The sequence below is a fragment of the Tachysurus vachellii genome, chromosome 23 (genome assembly GCF_030014155.1).
Source record: "Tachysurus vachellii isolate PV-2020 chromosome 23, HZAU_Pvac_v1, whole genome shotgun sequence".
Lineage (NCBI taxonomy): Eukaryota > Metazoa > Chordata > Actinopteri > Siluriformes > Bagridae > Tachysurus > Tachysurus vachellii.
In genome coordinates this window covers 15,960,405-15,975,271 of record NC_083482.1, presented here as the reverse complement: position 1 = coordinate 15,975,271, position 14,867 = coordinate 15,960,405, and the positions used below count along the sequence as shown (strand labels likewise).

Here is a 14,867-nt window from a genome sequence, read left to right as displayed (position 1 = left end):
GTCGTCTGTCCTTTCTTTTGTGATCAAGTGCTGCACTCTTTTTTTTATTATTATTAAATGATTCACTGTGTCTGTGAGAGAAAGAGATGAATAAATTTACTAGAACATGTTCTCATGTATCCCGCCTCCGCCTTGTGTGTGTGGAGTTTGCATGTTCTCCCCGTGCCTCGGGGGTTTCCTCCCCCGGTCCAAAGACATGCATGGTAGGTTGATTGGCATCTCTGGAAAATTGTAGTGTGTGATTGCGTGAGTGAATGAGAGTGTGTGTGTGTGCCCTGCGATGGGTTGGCACTCCGTCCAGAGTGTATCCTGCCTTGATGCCCGATGACGCCTGAAAGGCACAGGCTCCCCGTGACCCGAGGTAGTTCGGATAAGCGGTAGAAGATGAATGTTCTCGTGTAAGTAAATATCAGTCTAAAAAAAGGTAAACACTCAGGAAATAAATGCAGCTCCTAACAAAAGTATAGATTTACATTTATGGCATTTGGCCAATGCCCTGATCTCATTTATACAAGTGGCAGAGGAGAAATTGGTGAAAATGGAGAAATAATGTACTGTATACAATAATGATAGTTATGTCATTTATAGATACACAATCATCTCAAAGATTTGTCTGATGTTTACATTTATAATGTGTTAACGTGTATGATTGGTCATGAATGTAATCCCTACACAATATAATCTCTTATAGTATGTTAAACTGAAGGCTTGGTTTGTTTTTTTGGGTCAACCAGTCAATAAAATGATGCTAAACCGGTTTAGTGACACCGCCTCTCTAAGATAAGTTGTATTTTCCCTTTTTTCAGAGTTGCTCTAAAGGACCTGAAGCAGAAAGATTCCTAGTTAGAAATTTTTAACCCACATTAGGAGCTCTGAGGTCAATTACCACCTTTATGAATACAGGCCCTGGAGTCTAACCACTGATCTTTCACGTCTCTAAATGTTTTAATTAAACTACATGAAAGAAAATCTGTGGTATTTTTGTAAGACAATTCCATGAACAGTTAAAGATGAAACCGTGAGGCTCAAGCAGTTAAGACTCTGGGTTGTTGATCAGGGTTCAAGCCACAGCAATGCAAAGCTGCCACAGTCAGGCCCTTAACCCGCTCAGCTCCAGGGGTCCTGTCTCGTGGTTGACCCTGTGCTCGGACCCCACCCTCCAAACTCACACAAAGAAATAAGGTATCTGTGCTAGAACACGAGCCAAAAGGTGTTTTTTCCATTCTTTTAATCCAAGATGTTTGTGACCAACATGAAACCCCTTGTAATAAAAGTAAAGATGGTCTCCTATTACATGAATACGATCAGAGGAGTGGTGAAACGTTTGGGTTTCTTTTAAACAGCATGTCGTGTTTTGTTCTCCATCTCACAGAAAACACTGCACTTTATTTTCATATTTACATTTAGCGATAAGAGACGAAGCAAAGCTGTTCTTTCTGAAGGAAATTGGTCCCCTGAATGTTGTGGAAGTTTGCCAACGCTATTAAAAGGATTTTAATCTACATTTATGTTCTACACATTTTTATTCATCACTAAGCACTAAGAAGCATTAACTGAATCAGCACTGCACCAAAAGTACTCCAGGAGAAACAATTTACACTTATTTATTATTAGAAAAATATTTGAACATTAAAACCAGACATTCTTCAGTACCCAAGACATCAGTGAGTATTATTTAGCTTGACTTTGTTGCACAGGTATTCCATCAGCTCCTGAAAGCAAAAAGACGTTATATTTAAATAAGTAAATCGTTTATATACGCAAAAAAAAAAAAAAAACCCACACCAGGCACCAACATTTATACATCCCTCACCTTAATCTTTTGCATCTGGCCCAAAGCCAACTCATCCAGAAGTTCAAGTTTGACTTCATCTTTGGTCTCTTCTGACAAAAACAAAGTCTGGCAGGAAAACAAAGCACCACACACACTTTAGTGACTTCATCCATTTTTTCTATTCCAAACCAAAGATGTTTACTCTCACCTCTCCAAGAGAGGTGGTGATAGTGGCTGTAGCGAGTCCTGAGAGATCATCACTAAGTGACCGACTCTGTAACCTGTAGAGAACAAACACATAAGTGATACACTTTAATGAAGACCAACATCCTGAGTTTAATACTAACGCCTTACCTCATAGTACCACCTAGCGAAAGCGCTTGGTCACTCAGCTTCATCACACGGCCTCGAGTTCTTTTGGAACTGACCGTTGAGACGCATCTGGGAAAAAAAACACAACTTTAAAAAAGGGGTTCGAAATAACTTAACATTGTGCTGGGTACATCATGTACTGCAGCATTGGGGGGAGGAGAAGGGAAAAAAGAAAAAAAAAAAAAAGTTAAATTAATGAAGTGTATAACAGTAATGGCACCAGTGCAGTCATTTAGTGGTTACCTTTAGTTTCAGGGAATTTTACATACAGTATAAAAGGATCTAACCACAACAAAAAGGGGTCACAGTCACCCACAGTCTCACTTCCATCCCTAAACACTATACTTTTGTTTTCTAGACCCTTCATTTGTGGGATATTTTATACATCACTACGTATTAGCTTGAGTGTGATACAGGTAAAGATACGGACAGACTTTATCTAGATATCGGATGCAATACAAACGTTGGAGTTTACCTCAGATTCCCAGTGCTGTTACTGGGCTGCATTTTTCTCTTCGGCCTTCTCTGTATTTAAGATATAATAAATAAAATTTAGACAATTTTGAATAGCAGTCAGCATACACACTATTTGGAGGCTTTGTACCTGATCATCAGTCTTTCCAGGACCAGCGGATCCTTGTGCTGCTGTTGTGGCACTTGCCTTACCTTAAGGACAGAAGGATGGCGTACACATTGTTTTACTTCAGAAATAGAAAATCAGATTTCTGCATTTAGAAATGAGTAAAGCAAAAAGTTCTTTCTCCAGGACCACAGCAGAACACAAACTGTATGACAGACTTAAAAACATAAAATAAAAATACAGAACATGAGCTGTTAACTATAAGCTACTGGTAAGATAGCAGGAATATATTTTAGAAATAAATAAACCCATTCCTTTACACATTTTATTAATAAAATTCTCACAAATCTGAATATTAAAGTATTTGTCAATGCTTGTTTGCTAAGGACTTGAGAAGTTTTTATACACAACAGATCACCTTTTTTGCTGGGTTTTCTGCTGAGCGGTTTACTAATCTCCGGAGACACAGACTACGACAAAATAGAGAAAAATAAAGATTTTTAAAAGAATAGAAAATGACCAAAAGAACAAAACTGCAGTTATACCTACTGACCACGAGATGGCGACATCTCCCAGAATAGAAAAATGAGCAAAAGAACAAAACTGCAGTTATACAGACTGACCACGAGATGGCGACATTTCCCAGAATAGAAAATGGCCAAAAGAACAAAATTGCAATTATACCGACTGACCACGAGATGGCGACATTTCCCCAAACACTCACCCCGATTGCCATTGTAACTTCCCCAACTGAAGTTTCCTGAGCTGGAAAACAGCCACGTTTATTAGATTTAAATGTGTACATTTTAATCTACATAATCATTTAGTACAACATACAGTAAACCTACCACTCAGAATATCTTCAATCAATGTGGTATGAAGAGACTGGGGAAGTTTCATCATTTCGATTTTCACTGCTCGATCCAGTGTCGCCAATAATTTGTCCAGTTTGGCCTCCATTTCATTTATCCGCTCTTGTGCTGTTAGAAAACAAACACTCAGAATTAGAACACTGACTGATTTCTTAAAAGCAACCACGACATTTATAGTATAACGAAGGTCGACAACCTTCCTTCTCAAACTGCTGAATAAATAGTTCTTTCCTTCTCCTGAGTTTATCAGCTGCTTGGTCTTTCTGGACACCTTCGCAGCTTTGGCTTTCTTTACGACTTCTTTTAGCAGCCATGTTCTCAAAAAGAAAAGAAAAATAAACATGCCTCCTGAACCTGGTTTTAAACCATCATGAGTGGCTGGGATTAACACCAGGTGCAGCATCAATTAGACAGAATGAACTGCAAGATAACGTTTGTTTGGGCTAAATCTCAAACGCTTCACTATTTCCTGTATTTATGTACTACAGATACAGATAGTGAATTTATTTCTCAGGTGATTTAGAGATTCCTGGTGAACCCGGTGTCCTGCATGTACATACATGTTTTTCTGCTCCCAACATAATCAGACTAATCAGACTTATCAGACTAATCAGCTAACTGCTCTTCCTGAGATTAAGTGGGTGTGTTAGATTCAGGAAAACACTAAAATGTCAAAGACAAGGATTTGTGTAAATGCTCCGTGTGTTGACTAACATTTATTTTACACACACAAGAATATTTAAAGGAAATCTAAACGGTTTCACCGAGAATCTGGAATCTGGTGGAAGATTCTGCATAGAAACTTTAATTGTTTCACAAACAGAACACACTGACATGGAGGGTTTGGGTGCAATGTTAAGTCTTTTAAATGTTAAATGTTACAGAGAAGGGGTGGCTTAGTGGTTAGCACGTTCGCCTCACACCACCAGGGATGGGGGTTCGATTCCCACCTCCGCCTTGTGTGTGTGGAGTTTGCATGTTCTCCCCGTGCCTAAGGGGTTTCCTCCGGGTACTCCGATTTCCTCCCCCGGTCCAAAGACATGCATGGTAGGTTGATTGGCATCTCTGGAAAATTGTCCCTTGTGTGTGAGTGTGTGAGTGAATGAGTGTGTGTGTGTGTGTGTGTGCCCTGTGATGGGTTGGCACTCCGTCCAGGGTGTATCCTGCCTTGATGCCCGATGGCGCTTGAGATAGGCACAGGCTCCCCGTGACCCGAGGTAGTTCAGATAAGACGAGTAGAAGACGAGTGAGTGAGTGAGTGAGTGAGTGAGAGTGTTAGAAAGTATTTTGTCGAGTCACGGGACATTTTCAGTAAAAGATCACCTTTTTTAATTCAACTAAAATCACACTATCAGTTGAAATAGATGTATAAATTGTGTGGATTGTGTGGATTGTGGTAGTGGTTAAGGTGTTGGATTACTGATCGGAGGGTCATGAGTTCGAATTCCAGGTCCATCAAACTGACTGCAGTGGGCCCCTGAGCAAGGCCCTTAACCCTCAATTGCTCAGTTGTATAAATTGAAATAAAATGTAAGTCACTTTGGATAAATGTGTCTGCTAAATGCCATAAATGTGGATCTGAACAATTACAGAAAACTTTTACAAACTTTCTACTTTACAGACCTGTTAATCAACTGACCTTATTTAGTAAAATTTGACAATTCTTAGTGTAAAGAGTTTCTCCTGGTGACACAATTCTTATAAATGTGGGTGTTTTCCCTTAAAATCAAAGAGAATATCTGAGTAAAGATCTTCTTCTAACCCTTAAAAGATCTCATAAGGTCAAAAAGTGTTAGGAGAAGTGAGGAGGACTTTAAGAGGATGAAGAGTTTCTTTATCAGAGAAGAAAATGTCTGAAAGGTGAAGATGGAGAAGAAATGTGTCGTGTACAATATTTAATAATGATAGTGAGTTAATAAGATGATACAGATTAGATCGTGTAGGGATTATTTTTGTGACCAATCAGATTAGAGATTTCCAAATTTCTCTCACTAGGACAAACTCCTTATACTTAGAATTTTTATGAACACAGGCCCTGATGTTTTGGCTGCTGACTGCTGAATGATTATTAAATCATTCTGTATTCAGAGTTTTCAGAACGACCGTCTGTCGACAAAACCTTAGAAGTATTTCTCACGCTAACAGAGGAATTTAATAAAGAGGGGAAAAAAACAACACTGTAATGTAACAGTCTTTATTTTAACGACAGCTTTAATTTGGCATTTAGTTCCATTACTACTTACGTAAAATTAGTCGAACGAAACAATGAAGAAATGCAAAATGAGTGCAAAAGACTGACAGAAAAAAAAAGTGGATTCACCTTCATGCAAAATTCAAACAAATGAAATTTTCATTCGAAATTCATGACACATACATCTACAAATAAAAGGCAAAGTCACTGAAGTGATGATAAGGCAGTAGTCCAATCTTAAGAGACTAAGCTTGTGCAGATTAACAGTAAAATAGAAATCCAGATCGTGGACATTTCAATTACGTGGTGTTTTGGAAGGACGCTGCATGAACCTGCTTCGTCTCTGGGCTTCGTTTTTTTTTCCTCACAAGGAAAGGAAAACGTCTTGTCCTTCATTTCAGCCGTGCTTTCAAGGTGCTTACTGCGTACACGAGGTTAAAATCCCGTCGTACTTTAATACATGATCAACAATCATAAGCAGAACGAAGAAAACCGCTTTAGCAAGAAGCTTATTAAAAAAAGACGAAACAAACAAAAACACCCACCATATTAATGATCATTCTGTAAACACAAATCTCTAGATCCGATGTACAAAAATCTAATCGTCAGCTGTAAGGAATTCAAATTTGTATGTTCTTTTTAAAAACAGGAACAAAAATAAGGTGCAGACGCCGGAGACGCCCGACAGAGACGATCTCCTTCGCTATTTTAACTTCTAAACGTGTTCACAATGTTACGTACCCGAAGAAAAAAACCAAAATAATAATAATAACAACAACGAAATGTGCGTTTATGACATGGCACCGATTCTGTCCCAGTGTGCGTTACTTTTAATGCTGCATACAGCAGTTTCCCTGCATGGAGTGTTTATCATTCTAGAGCTCGTCTCTTCACATCCCTCGTTCGTACAAATAAAGCGGAGGTTATTTACAATACGACTCTGAATACAAGGAAAGAATAAAACTTTCTTTTAATTCTACTGTTGCGTACAATTTACCGGCTTCTGGTTACGATAGCATCGTTCGCTAGTAATCTAAAAAATACTAAGGGGTTGGAATTAAGTGATAGTTAGCTGGATTGCGCAACATAATATTTACCTTCGATGTTTGTTTTAAGAACAAACCAAATGTTAGAGAGCTTACTTGCAGCCGGTGACTTTAATCGCACGGTGATTAGCCGAACGTTAGCTTAGGCTGCTAGCATACTTGCTACAAGTTTTAAATTCCATACATTTTAAGGCTCACGCAATATTTATATTTATATAAGGGACATAACTCCAGAGGCGCTGTATGTATACCATGAAAGAGGTCCAAATAAATCCGTTAAATCCTACTGACAAACCTACACTTTGTAATGTCATTTGTGACGCTTTAAAAAAGACGAGTTGTGTTTTAAATGCAGAGAAATCGCTCATCTTTGTCTCATTCGCAACCATTTTCATAAAAAATTGTTTTGTTTTTAAATCATTTCATGCTTTAGTGTTAGTTCCTTTATGACTAAACTATATTCCGTCTCATTCCTAATTGTTTTACAGCAGCACAAAGGCACATAGTTCATGAATAAACAGTACTTTTGAATTGTTGGTAATTTTTGGAGGGGGTTTTTAAAGCAGATGGGGATTTTATATACATAAGTCACTTAACAGTATCGCTAACATGCTTGTAAGTTAGCATGTTAAGTGAGGTTTCAGACACGTCCCGTGGTCAGCGGCTCACGCCGGGACGCTGCACTGAGAGTCCTGAAGGTCCGAGTACTCCTTTAGAAACCCGATGTGGAAATCTCGCACCTTCTCCAGGAGGACCTTCAGCTTTTCGTGAGACGGCAGGATGGTCATTCTGAAACGAAACAAAACGCAGAAGCAGAAGTGAGAAGAATCTTGAAAGGAATGCGGTAGTGGATCTGATGAACTCGGTTCCCTTCCTACAGCCTGAACAAGGAGAACAAGGCACTATTTGTTCCTGAGGATTTCAGCACTTGTAAAACTAATGGCACCCTTTGAGTGTCGTTTGTGGGATTTGCATCATATAAAACGTCGTTCAGATCTTCAGGGGAAAGTAATTTGTGAGAAATGTCGTGATAAATATGTACATATGAGCCGTTGGGTGATCTGCACAGACGAAGACGTCGTCCGGTGAACCGTTTATCAGTAACACAACATTGTGTAAGTAGTTCGTGGTGGAATCTTGGCGTTCAGACGTCCAGATTCATCAGAACATGAAGTTTAAGAGACTAACACCAGCTACAGTCAATAAGTGAAGCAGCCTGGACCATCAAACAGAACTGAAGCTTATCCATGTGTTAAATATTAGGAATTATTGGGTTAAGACAAAAAAAAAAGGCCACCAGGAACAGTCTGATCATACTAAACACGCATGATCTCCAGGTCTGTGTAGCTTACTTTATCTCTTACTTTATCTTTATCATAATTTTTCAGCATTCTAATTTCATTACGGGAACAATATGTGCTGCGCTGCTACATATATATTATACATATTACAGACAATCAAATATTTGATTTATGTCAGATATCTATCTGATAATAAAAAGACCAGGTCTAAATGCCCTCCGAAACGTTTTCTAGACGGATATAAATCCGATAGTACAAACCCCTTCAGGAGGTGGTCTGGGACGCGTTTCAGATGAAACTGGACAGGTGTAAATGAATGTGGTCTCTGGGCCTTTTTACACCCGGTCACTTTATGTGTTGTCTCTGATCCGATAGCTAACTGATTTGTTAAAACTGTTTCATTTACATTAGGCCACATAAATGCGTCTCGGCGAATCGGATATCGATCCGATCTTTCTGCTCCCGCCCAAAATGCTAATATATTTGACCTCATTTCCGGGGTAATTGAAACGGAACACACTTTGGTGTGTGCGGTTTTCAGAACGCAATCAAAAAGACGACAAAAAACTGGTTACGACGTTTATGTTACAAAAAACAGCGTTTACTGTTTGCTGCATTTTAAGCCCCGACGAGACGCCTGTGTGAAAGATTACCTGCGAGTGACGTACTTCCATTTGGGAGGAGTTTAGCGCTGACGTATGTGGCTTGAACAACCACATTCATTTACACCTGTCCAGTTTCATCTGAAACGCGTCCCAGACCACCTCCTGAAGGGGTTTGTACCGTCGGATTTATATCCGTCTCCAAAACGTTTCGGAGGGCATTTAGACCTGGTCTTTTTACCATCGGATAGCTATCAGATCACATTTGCACCATGACCGAGGAGCTCAGGGAGTTCAGGAAGAAAAAATACCTGAAATGGTATGTGCCTTCTCTCTGTCCGAAGCCGCTGCCAGGCACCACACAGATTCCCGTTTCCTCGAGTAGCCGCAGACAGTACAGCATGTCCGGCTGCATTCCCAAAGCCTGCGCACAGTAAATCAGGTGATGGTGAACCAATCAGGCTTCGTATCTCAGCTGGTCATGGCGAGTGGATTTTAAACATCACCACACACCTGTATTTTACTCTATGCTAGTTTACACAACAAAAACTCTATGATGCACCTTTCATGCTACAGAAATCCTACCGATGTTCTGGTTACGACGTGAAGCGGCGCGGACGTACCTTAGCTTCTTCCACTGCCTTCGGAGGGATGAAAATCTGAGGGAACGCGTACATGGCTCCCTGCACGGGATTACACTTGATCCCAGGCACTGCGTTGAGGAGCTGCTCTGTTAATTTTGCTTTATCTGCCAAAGCTCCGAGCACGGCTGCTTTTTCCTGAAACGGACGCGTTTAATGAAGATCCTGAAGTAATCCTGAAGAAAGACGGGACGTAAACTTCACAAGCTAAATGCAAACCTTGTGGAACTGCGTGTAGGACGGCTCGTCCGGTCGAGGAGGATTCACGATCACGTCCATGGCGGCCTGTCCGGTCACGGGGGGACACAGTCTGACCGAGAGCAGCTTCACCAGCTGGGCCTTGACCTCCGGGTCCATGTTAATGATCTCCATAAAGCCTCCTCTGAATCCACACCTGAGGACCAAAGCTAGGAGTTAGAGAACATCTAGAGCAGCCTGGCAGGATGTAAGCACTTTATGAAGACATGAATTGGATGAATGAATGAATGAATGAATGAAAAGATAATTCCCAAAAATTCCGGACCAGATGTGCTTCGGTATTTTCCCAACCTTGTTAATTACCGCATCAGTATCATGTGATTTACCTCAATTATTATTATTAATCTTCATAATTGCAAAAATAAATTTTATGAATATAGTTGTTTTTTTTTTCATTTTCAACCTGTTATTAATTTTTCTAGATCAAGACGTTTTAAATCCTTTCTCCCACGATTGCTCATAAAAAATTATTACACAAAGATAAGGACAATCTGTCTTTAACTCTGTCTGTCTCTCTTGCTCTCTCTCTGTGTTTCTCTCTCTGTCTCCATCTCTCTCGCTCTGTCTCTTTCTCTCTCTCGCTCTGTCTCTTTCTCTCTCTCGCTCTGTCTCTTTCTCTCTCTCGCTCTGTCTCTTTCTCTCTCGCTCTGTCTCTTTCACTCTCTCGCTCTGTCTCTGTCTCTTTCTCTCTCTCGCTCTGTCTCTGTCTCTCTCTCTCTGTCTCTCTCTCTCGCTCTCTCTTTCACGCTCTCTCTTTCACGCTCTGTCTCTCTCTCTGTCTCTCTCTCTGTCTCTTTCGCTCTGTCTCTCTCTCTCTGTCTCTTTCTCTCTGTCTCTTTCTCTCTGTCTCTTTCTCTCTGTCTCTTTCTCTCTGTCTCTTTCTCTCTGTCTCTTTCTCTCTGTCTCTTTCTCTCTGTCTCTTTCTCTCTGTCTCTTTCTCTCTGTCTCTTTCTCTTTCTCTCTGTCTCTTTCTCTCTGTCTCTTTCTCTCTGTCTCTTTCTCTCTGTCTCTTTCTCTCTGTCTCTTTCTCTCTGTCTCTTTCTCTCTGTCTCTGTCTCTTTCTCTCTGTCTCTTTCTCTCTGTCTCTCTCTCTCTGTCTCTCTCTCTCTGTCTCTCTCTCTCTGTCTCTCTCTCTCTGTCTCTCTCTCTCTGTCTCTCTCTCTCTGTCTCTTTCTCTGTCTCTTTCTCTGTCTCTTTCTCTGTCTCTTTCTCTCTGTCTCTTTCTCTCTCTGTCTCTTTCTCTCTCTCTGTCTCTTTCTCTCACTCTGTCTCTTTCTCTCACTCTCTCTCTTTCACTCTCTCTCTCTCTTTCACTCTCTCTCTCTTTCACTCTCTCTCTCTTTCACTCTCTCTCTCTTTCACTCTCTCTCTCTGTCTCTTTCTCTCTCTCTCTCTCTCTCTCTCACCTTGGATGCATAATAACAACATTACCAGTTATAAAGCACTGACACTGGAGGCTCCTTCCATTAATGTTAAATAAAAACGTTCATCTATAAGAAACCTCGACCAGGTCGACGATTACACACGTTCTTTAATCTGTTGATGTGGAGTCGTTAGCATAATAGGACAGGTGCATTAATATAAACCTGTGCTTTGTGCTGATGTCAGAGCTGCTGTTCTGCTGGTGGTTTAATAACAGGAAGAGAGCAGAATGTGAACCTGAGCCAGGTCTTTTCAGTTCGTCAGCATTTTTACAGCAATCGCCTCACTTGGCCTCTTTTGTGGATAAGAACAGACTCAAATATCTCTGCTGGTGTTTTTTTAATGCTCAGCACTTTGTTAGCCAAGCCGTTAGGTTACATAACCGCTGCACTTTATTTTGTCCTGTGCAGCGTATACAAGTTTAGATCCAGCAGCGCGTGATGTCCTGGTCGGTATATTTGCTGTTTACCAGGTCAAACGTGAACGGGGTGGAATTTCAGAGCCGTGCTGAGTCAGATGGATGTACTTACTCTCCTGTATAACCTTTGGAGGTGGAGTGGAAGGAGGCCAGCTCCAAGTTGTTGAAATACTCCGGTCCCATTTCATACAGCACCTTCTTAAACGAATGGAACTTGCAGTCAGGAGCGTACACGTTGTCCTGATAAACCTACAGGGTGTATAAGCGACGTATAAACAAATGATCCAGCCTCCATCTCTCCCCCCAAAATCACTCGCCTGATCACTTTCAGCGCTTCACAAACATAAACTAAACACTTTAACTGCTCTCTCCGAGGCTCCGTTCACACGTACGGTGATTTCATCGCTGCAAGTCCCCAGTCGTTCCAATCTTTCTACCGGTTGCCATAGTAACCATAGTTTATCAGCGGGTGCAGCAACGAACACTGCTTGCAGCTAAGAATGAAACATTTCTGTATAAGATTCAGCAGCGTATGTATATCTGCGTCGTATCATACGAGATGAAGGAGAGGCGTGGTGCGGTCTCTGCCACAGATCACATGTAGATGTACAGTGTTCGCTTCTACTTTTAGTCGCTTCATATTTGCATAAAAAGTTTTCTCAAAACACATTATATTTGCATAAACATTTATGCAAATGTGATAAATTGCATATCATGCAAATATAAGCATGCAAATATGATGCTCCATGTATTATATGAAATTGGACACGTCTACACCTAGTCGCCGGAAGTCAGCAGCTCTTATCGGAAGTGAACGACGGTTCTTTGTACAGTGTTATGATCCGCTGTAGAACAGAATTATCAGGCAGACAGAATTATCCAGAACGACTTACTTTTTTTTCTTTCTTTCTTTTTAAATCTCATTTTATACAACTGAGCAATTGAGGGTTTGGGGACTTGCTCAGGAACCCAGCAGTGGCAGCTTGGGATTCAAACTTACAATGTTCTGATCAGTAGTCCAACACCTTAAAGATATCCCTGTACGTGTGAACGTAGTATGATTTTTCTGCTTAACGTTAAGCACGAGGAAGCAGGAAAGCATCATTACCTCGTCAGCCATAACGAAGAGGTTTTCCTCGTAAGCGAAGTGCAAGACGTCCTCGATACACTTCTTGCTCTGGACCTGACCTGTTCACGCAGGAAAGTGAAGGACGGAGAGATAGACAGAAGAGTACAATCAGTACAAAATAGTATCAGCGATTTTCTACATCTATACATTTTGTCTTGAACTTGATGTCAACACTATAATAATGTATTAGTGTTTCTATTTATTTAATGTAGTATTTGACTTTTGGAAACAAATTCTTAATGTTATACAGATTTATGTGACTACACTCCATAAAATTGTATTTATTTATTTATAAGATTAAATAAAAGATGCATTTAACTTAGGGCTGGGCGATAAAACGATAACGATATGTATCGTGATAGACACGTGATCGATATCAATAAAAAATGTGTTCGAGAAAACGTTCGATATTTTTTATTCTTCGTCGGAAGAAAACAGAGGTTGCGAAGCAAGTTTGGCACTCGCTCTCTGGTAACCTAGCAACGTAGGGAGTGACACGCTAACAGCCAATCATGTAACAGTATCACGTTTGGTTGCGCCGTATCGTTGTCTCGTGCTGTTCTGCTGGATTCCTCTTCGGTAACCGGCGACTGATGAGCAGAAAATGAGCCGCAGCGAGCGAGGAAATTGTAAATAAAAGAAGAAAAGTCAGCACACCAGTACGGCAGTTTTTTGGATATTATAAGTCTGACTGTAGTCACACCGATGTCTGCAAATTATGCAACAGCACTAAACTTGCACTAAATGTTTATATTTAACACAATTTTATTACACTTTATTAAGCGTTTTACATTTTCTTTCGTTTTGCACCTTAAATGTTAAGAGACAATTCTTGTGTTCATTGTGACTTTAGACTTATGTTTACATTATAATTATTTGAGTTTTCCCGCTTGTTGACATTTCTGTCTTAATAACTGAGGGGATTACGATCAGAGGAAGGTGAAGTTTAAAATAAAAATGTTTAAATGTAATATATTTTTTCTCCTGGAACTTATTTTAAATGGGTCATAAAAATTATCAATAATTATCGATATCGACCGATATGAAACACTGATATCGTGATATCGCCCAGCGATACCTAATTTAACTTTACATTGCTGTAACTTAGGTGAGAACAGATTTTAGGATGTACATTAAGATGTAACTCCAAACAGATAGAAATGAAACGCATCGTTCAAAAAAATAAATATAAATATGAAAATATATATATATATATATAAAAAAACAAAAATAAAAACTATCGGTAAACTGCTGTCTAAGAAGAATAGGATATAATCAGTGCTTGGTTGCACCTTGATTTATTTCCTCCAACAGAGAGTGTTGTCCTAACACACCTGAGCAGGTTATTCAGGCCAGACAATGTTGATCAGATGTTTATAGATAAACTGACACCTTTTACGTTCCCTGTAACGTGCCTCGTTTTAATCCTATTTGCATTTCAACTCTTTAGTCATTATTAGAATGTGTTGTCCCACCGGTGGGGTTTCCGGGGTTGATGATGCAGAGGACTCGAGGCTGGCAGTGTTGTTTAGCAGCCTTGTACGATCTGTGGAGCTCGTTAACATCCAGCGCCCAGCAGTTGTCTTCATCAAGGTAGTAATTGATCTGTACGGCACCCAGCTCAGCGATGGCGGCGGAGTAGAGAGGGTACTGAGGGATGGGGATCATCACCCCGGTACGGTTACAACCTTCACCAGACACCAGCAGTTTCAGAATGCTCTGAGGAACGAACGCAATTCGGTACGTCAGTGTTTCAGTACTTTATTGGCTGCAGAGGAGAACGAATCGTAACTCTTACACTCCTGAGAACCTGCAGTTAACAAATAAATTCTGTTCTAGAACCAACAATCTGAATAGAGCTATCAAGTGACATTTCTATGGAAAAAGCGACAGGCTTGAGGCTGATCTTTGGGCAGATCGGTTCATGCTGTCTGTTTGTCTGGTCTCATCAGCTAACGTGTCACGACATGTACAGCTTGTGTGTTCTCTCCACATGTTTATAGCATGTTCCCTGAGCTTATATACAGCGTGAGAACCGTACCATGATGCCGTCGCTGGCTCCGGTGCTGAGGAAGATGTTGTCCCAGTGCGCTGGAACTCCCTGATCTCTTTGCTCCAAGTAGGCTGCGATGTCCTCTCGGATACACTGCACCCCCTCACTGGAGCTGTATGCACCTGAGACACACACACACACACACACACACACACACACACAAATCACTTACTGCTGCAAATCTAGCGTGTTTTTATTCGCTTCCTGC

At 40.5% G+C, this 14,867-nt stretch overlaps 2 protein-coding genes across 2 annotated transcripts in view; both read right to left on the bottom strand.

Moving 5' to 3' along the window:
- Positions 1–1,588: 1,588 nt before the first annotated feature.
- Positions 1,589–3,953, bottom strand: cdca9 (cell division cycle associated 9). The gene is made up of 10 exons (XM_060859458.1): positions 3,795–3,953; positions 3,575–3,706; positions 3,451–3,491; positions 3,145–3,196; positions 2,751–2,812; positions 2,622–2,671; positions 2,129–2,215; positions 1,983–2,055; positions 1,814–1,900; positions 1,589–1,712 (listed from the first exon to the last, which is right to left on the bottom strand). Exons 1-10 carry the CDS (start codon positions 3,910–3,912, stop codon positions 1,662–1,664), a joined length of 753 nt encoding a protein of 250 aa, XP_060715441.1. The 5' UTR covers positions 3,913–3,953; the 3' UTR covers positions 1,589–1,661.
- Positions 3,954–5,776: 1,823 nt separating this feature from the next.
- gpt2 (glutamic pyruvate transaminase (alanine aminotransferase) 2) overlaps positions 5,777–14,867 on the bottom strand; it is a 15,985-nt gene continuing 6,894 nt past the window's right edge. Inside the window, exons 4-11 of the mRNA XM_060859409.1 lie at positions 14,648–14,781; positions 14,082–14,325; positions 12,586–12,665; positions 11,590–11,726; positions 9,599–9,773; positions 9,362–9,517; positions 9,050–9,162; positions 5,777–7,624 (exon numbers count right to left, since the gene is read on the bottom strand). Coding sequence (XP_060715392.1) covers positions 7,501–7,624; positions 9,050–9,162; positions 9,362–9,517; positions 9,599–9,773; positions 11,590–11,726; positions 12,586–12,665; positions 14,082–14,325; positions 14,648–14,781 — 1,163 coding nt within the window. The 3' untranslated portion in view covers positions 5,777–7,500. The remainder of the gene's footprint in view (positions 7,625–9,049; positions 9,163–9,361; positions 9,518–9,598; positions 9,774–11,589; positions 11,727–12,585; positions 12,666–14,081; positions 14,326–14,647; positions 14,782–14,867) is intronic.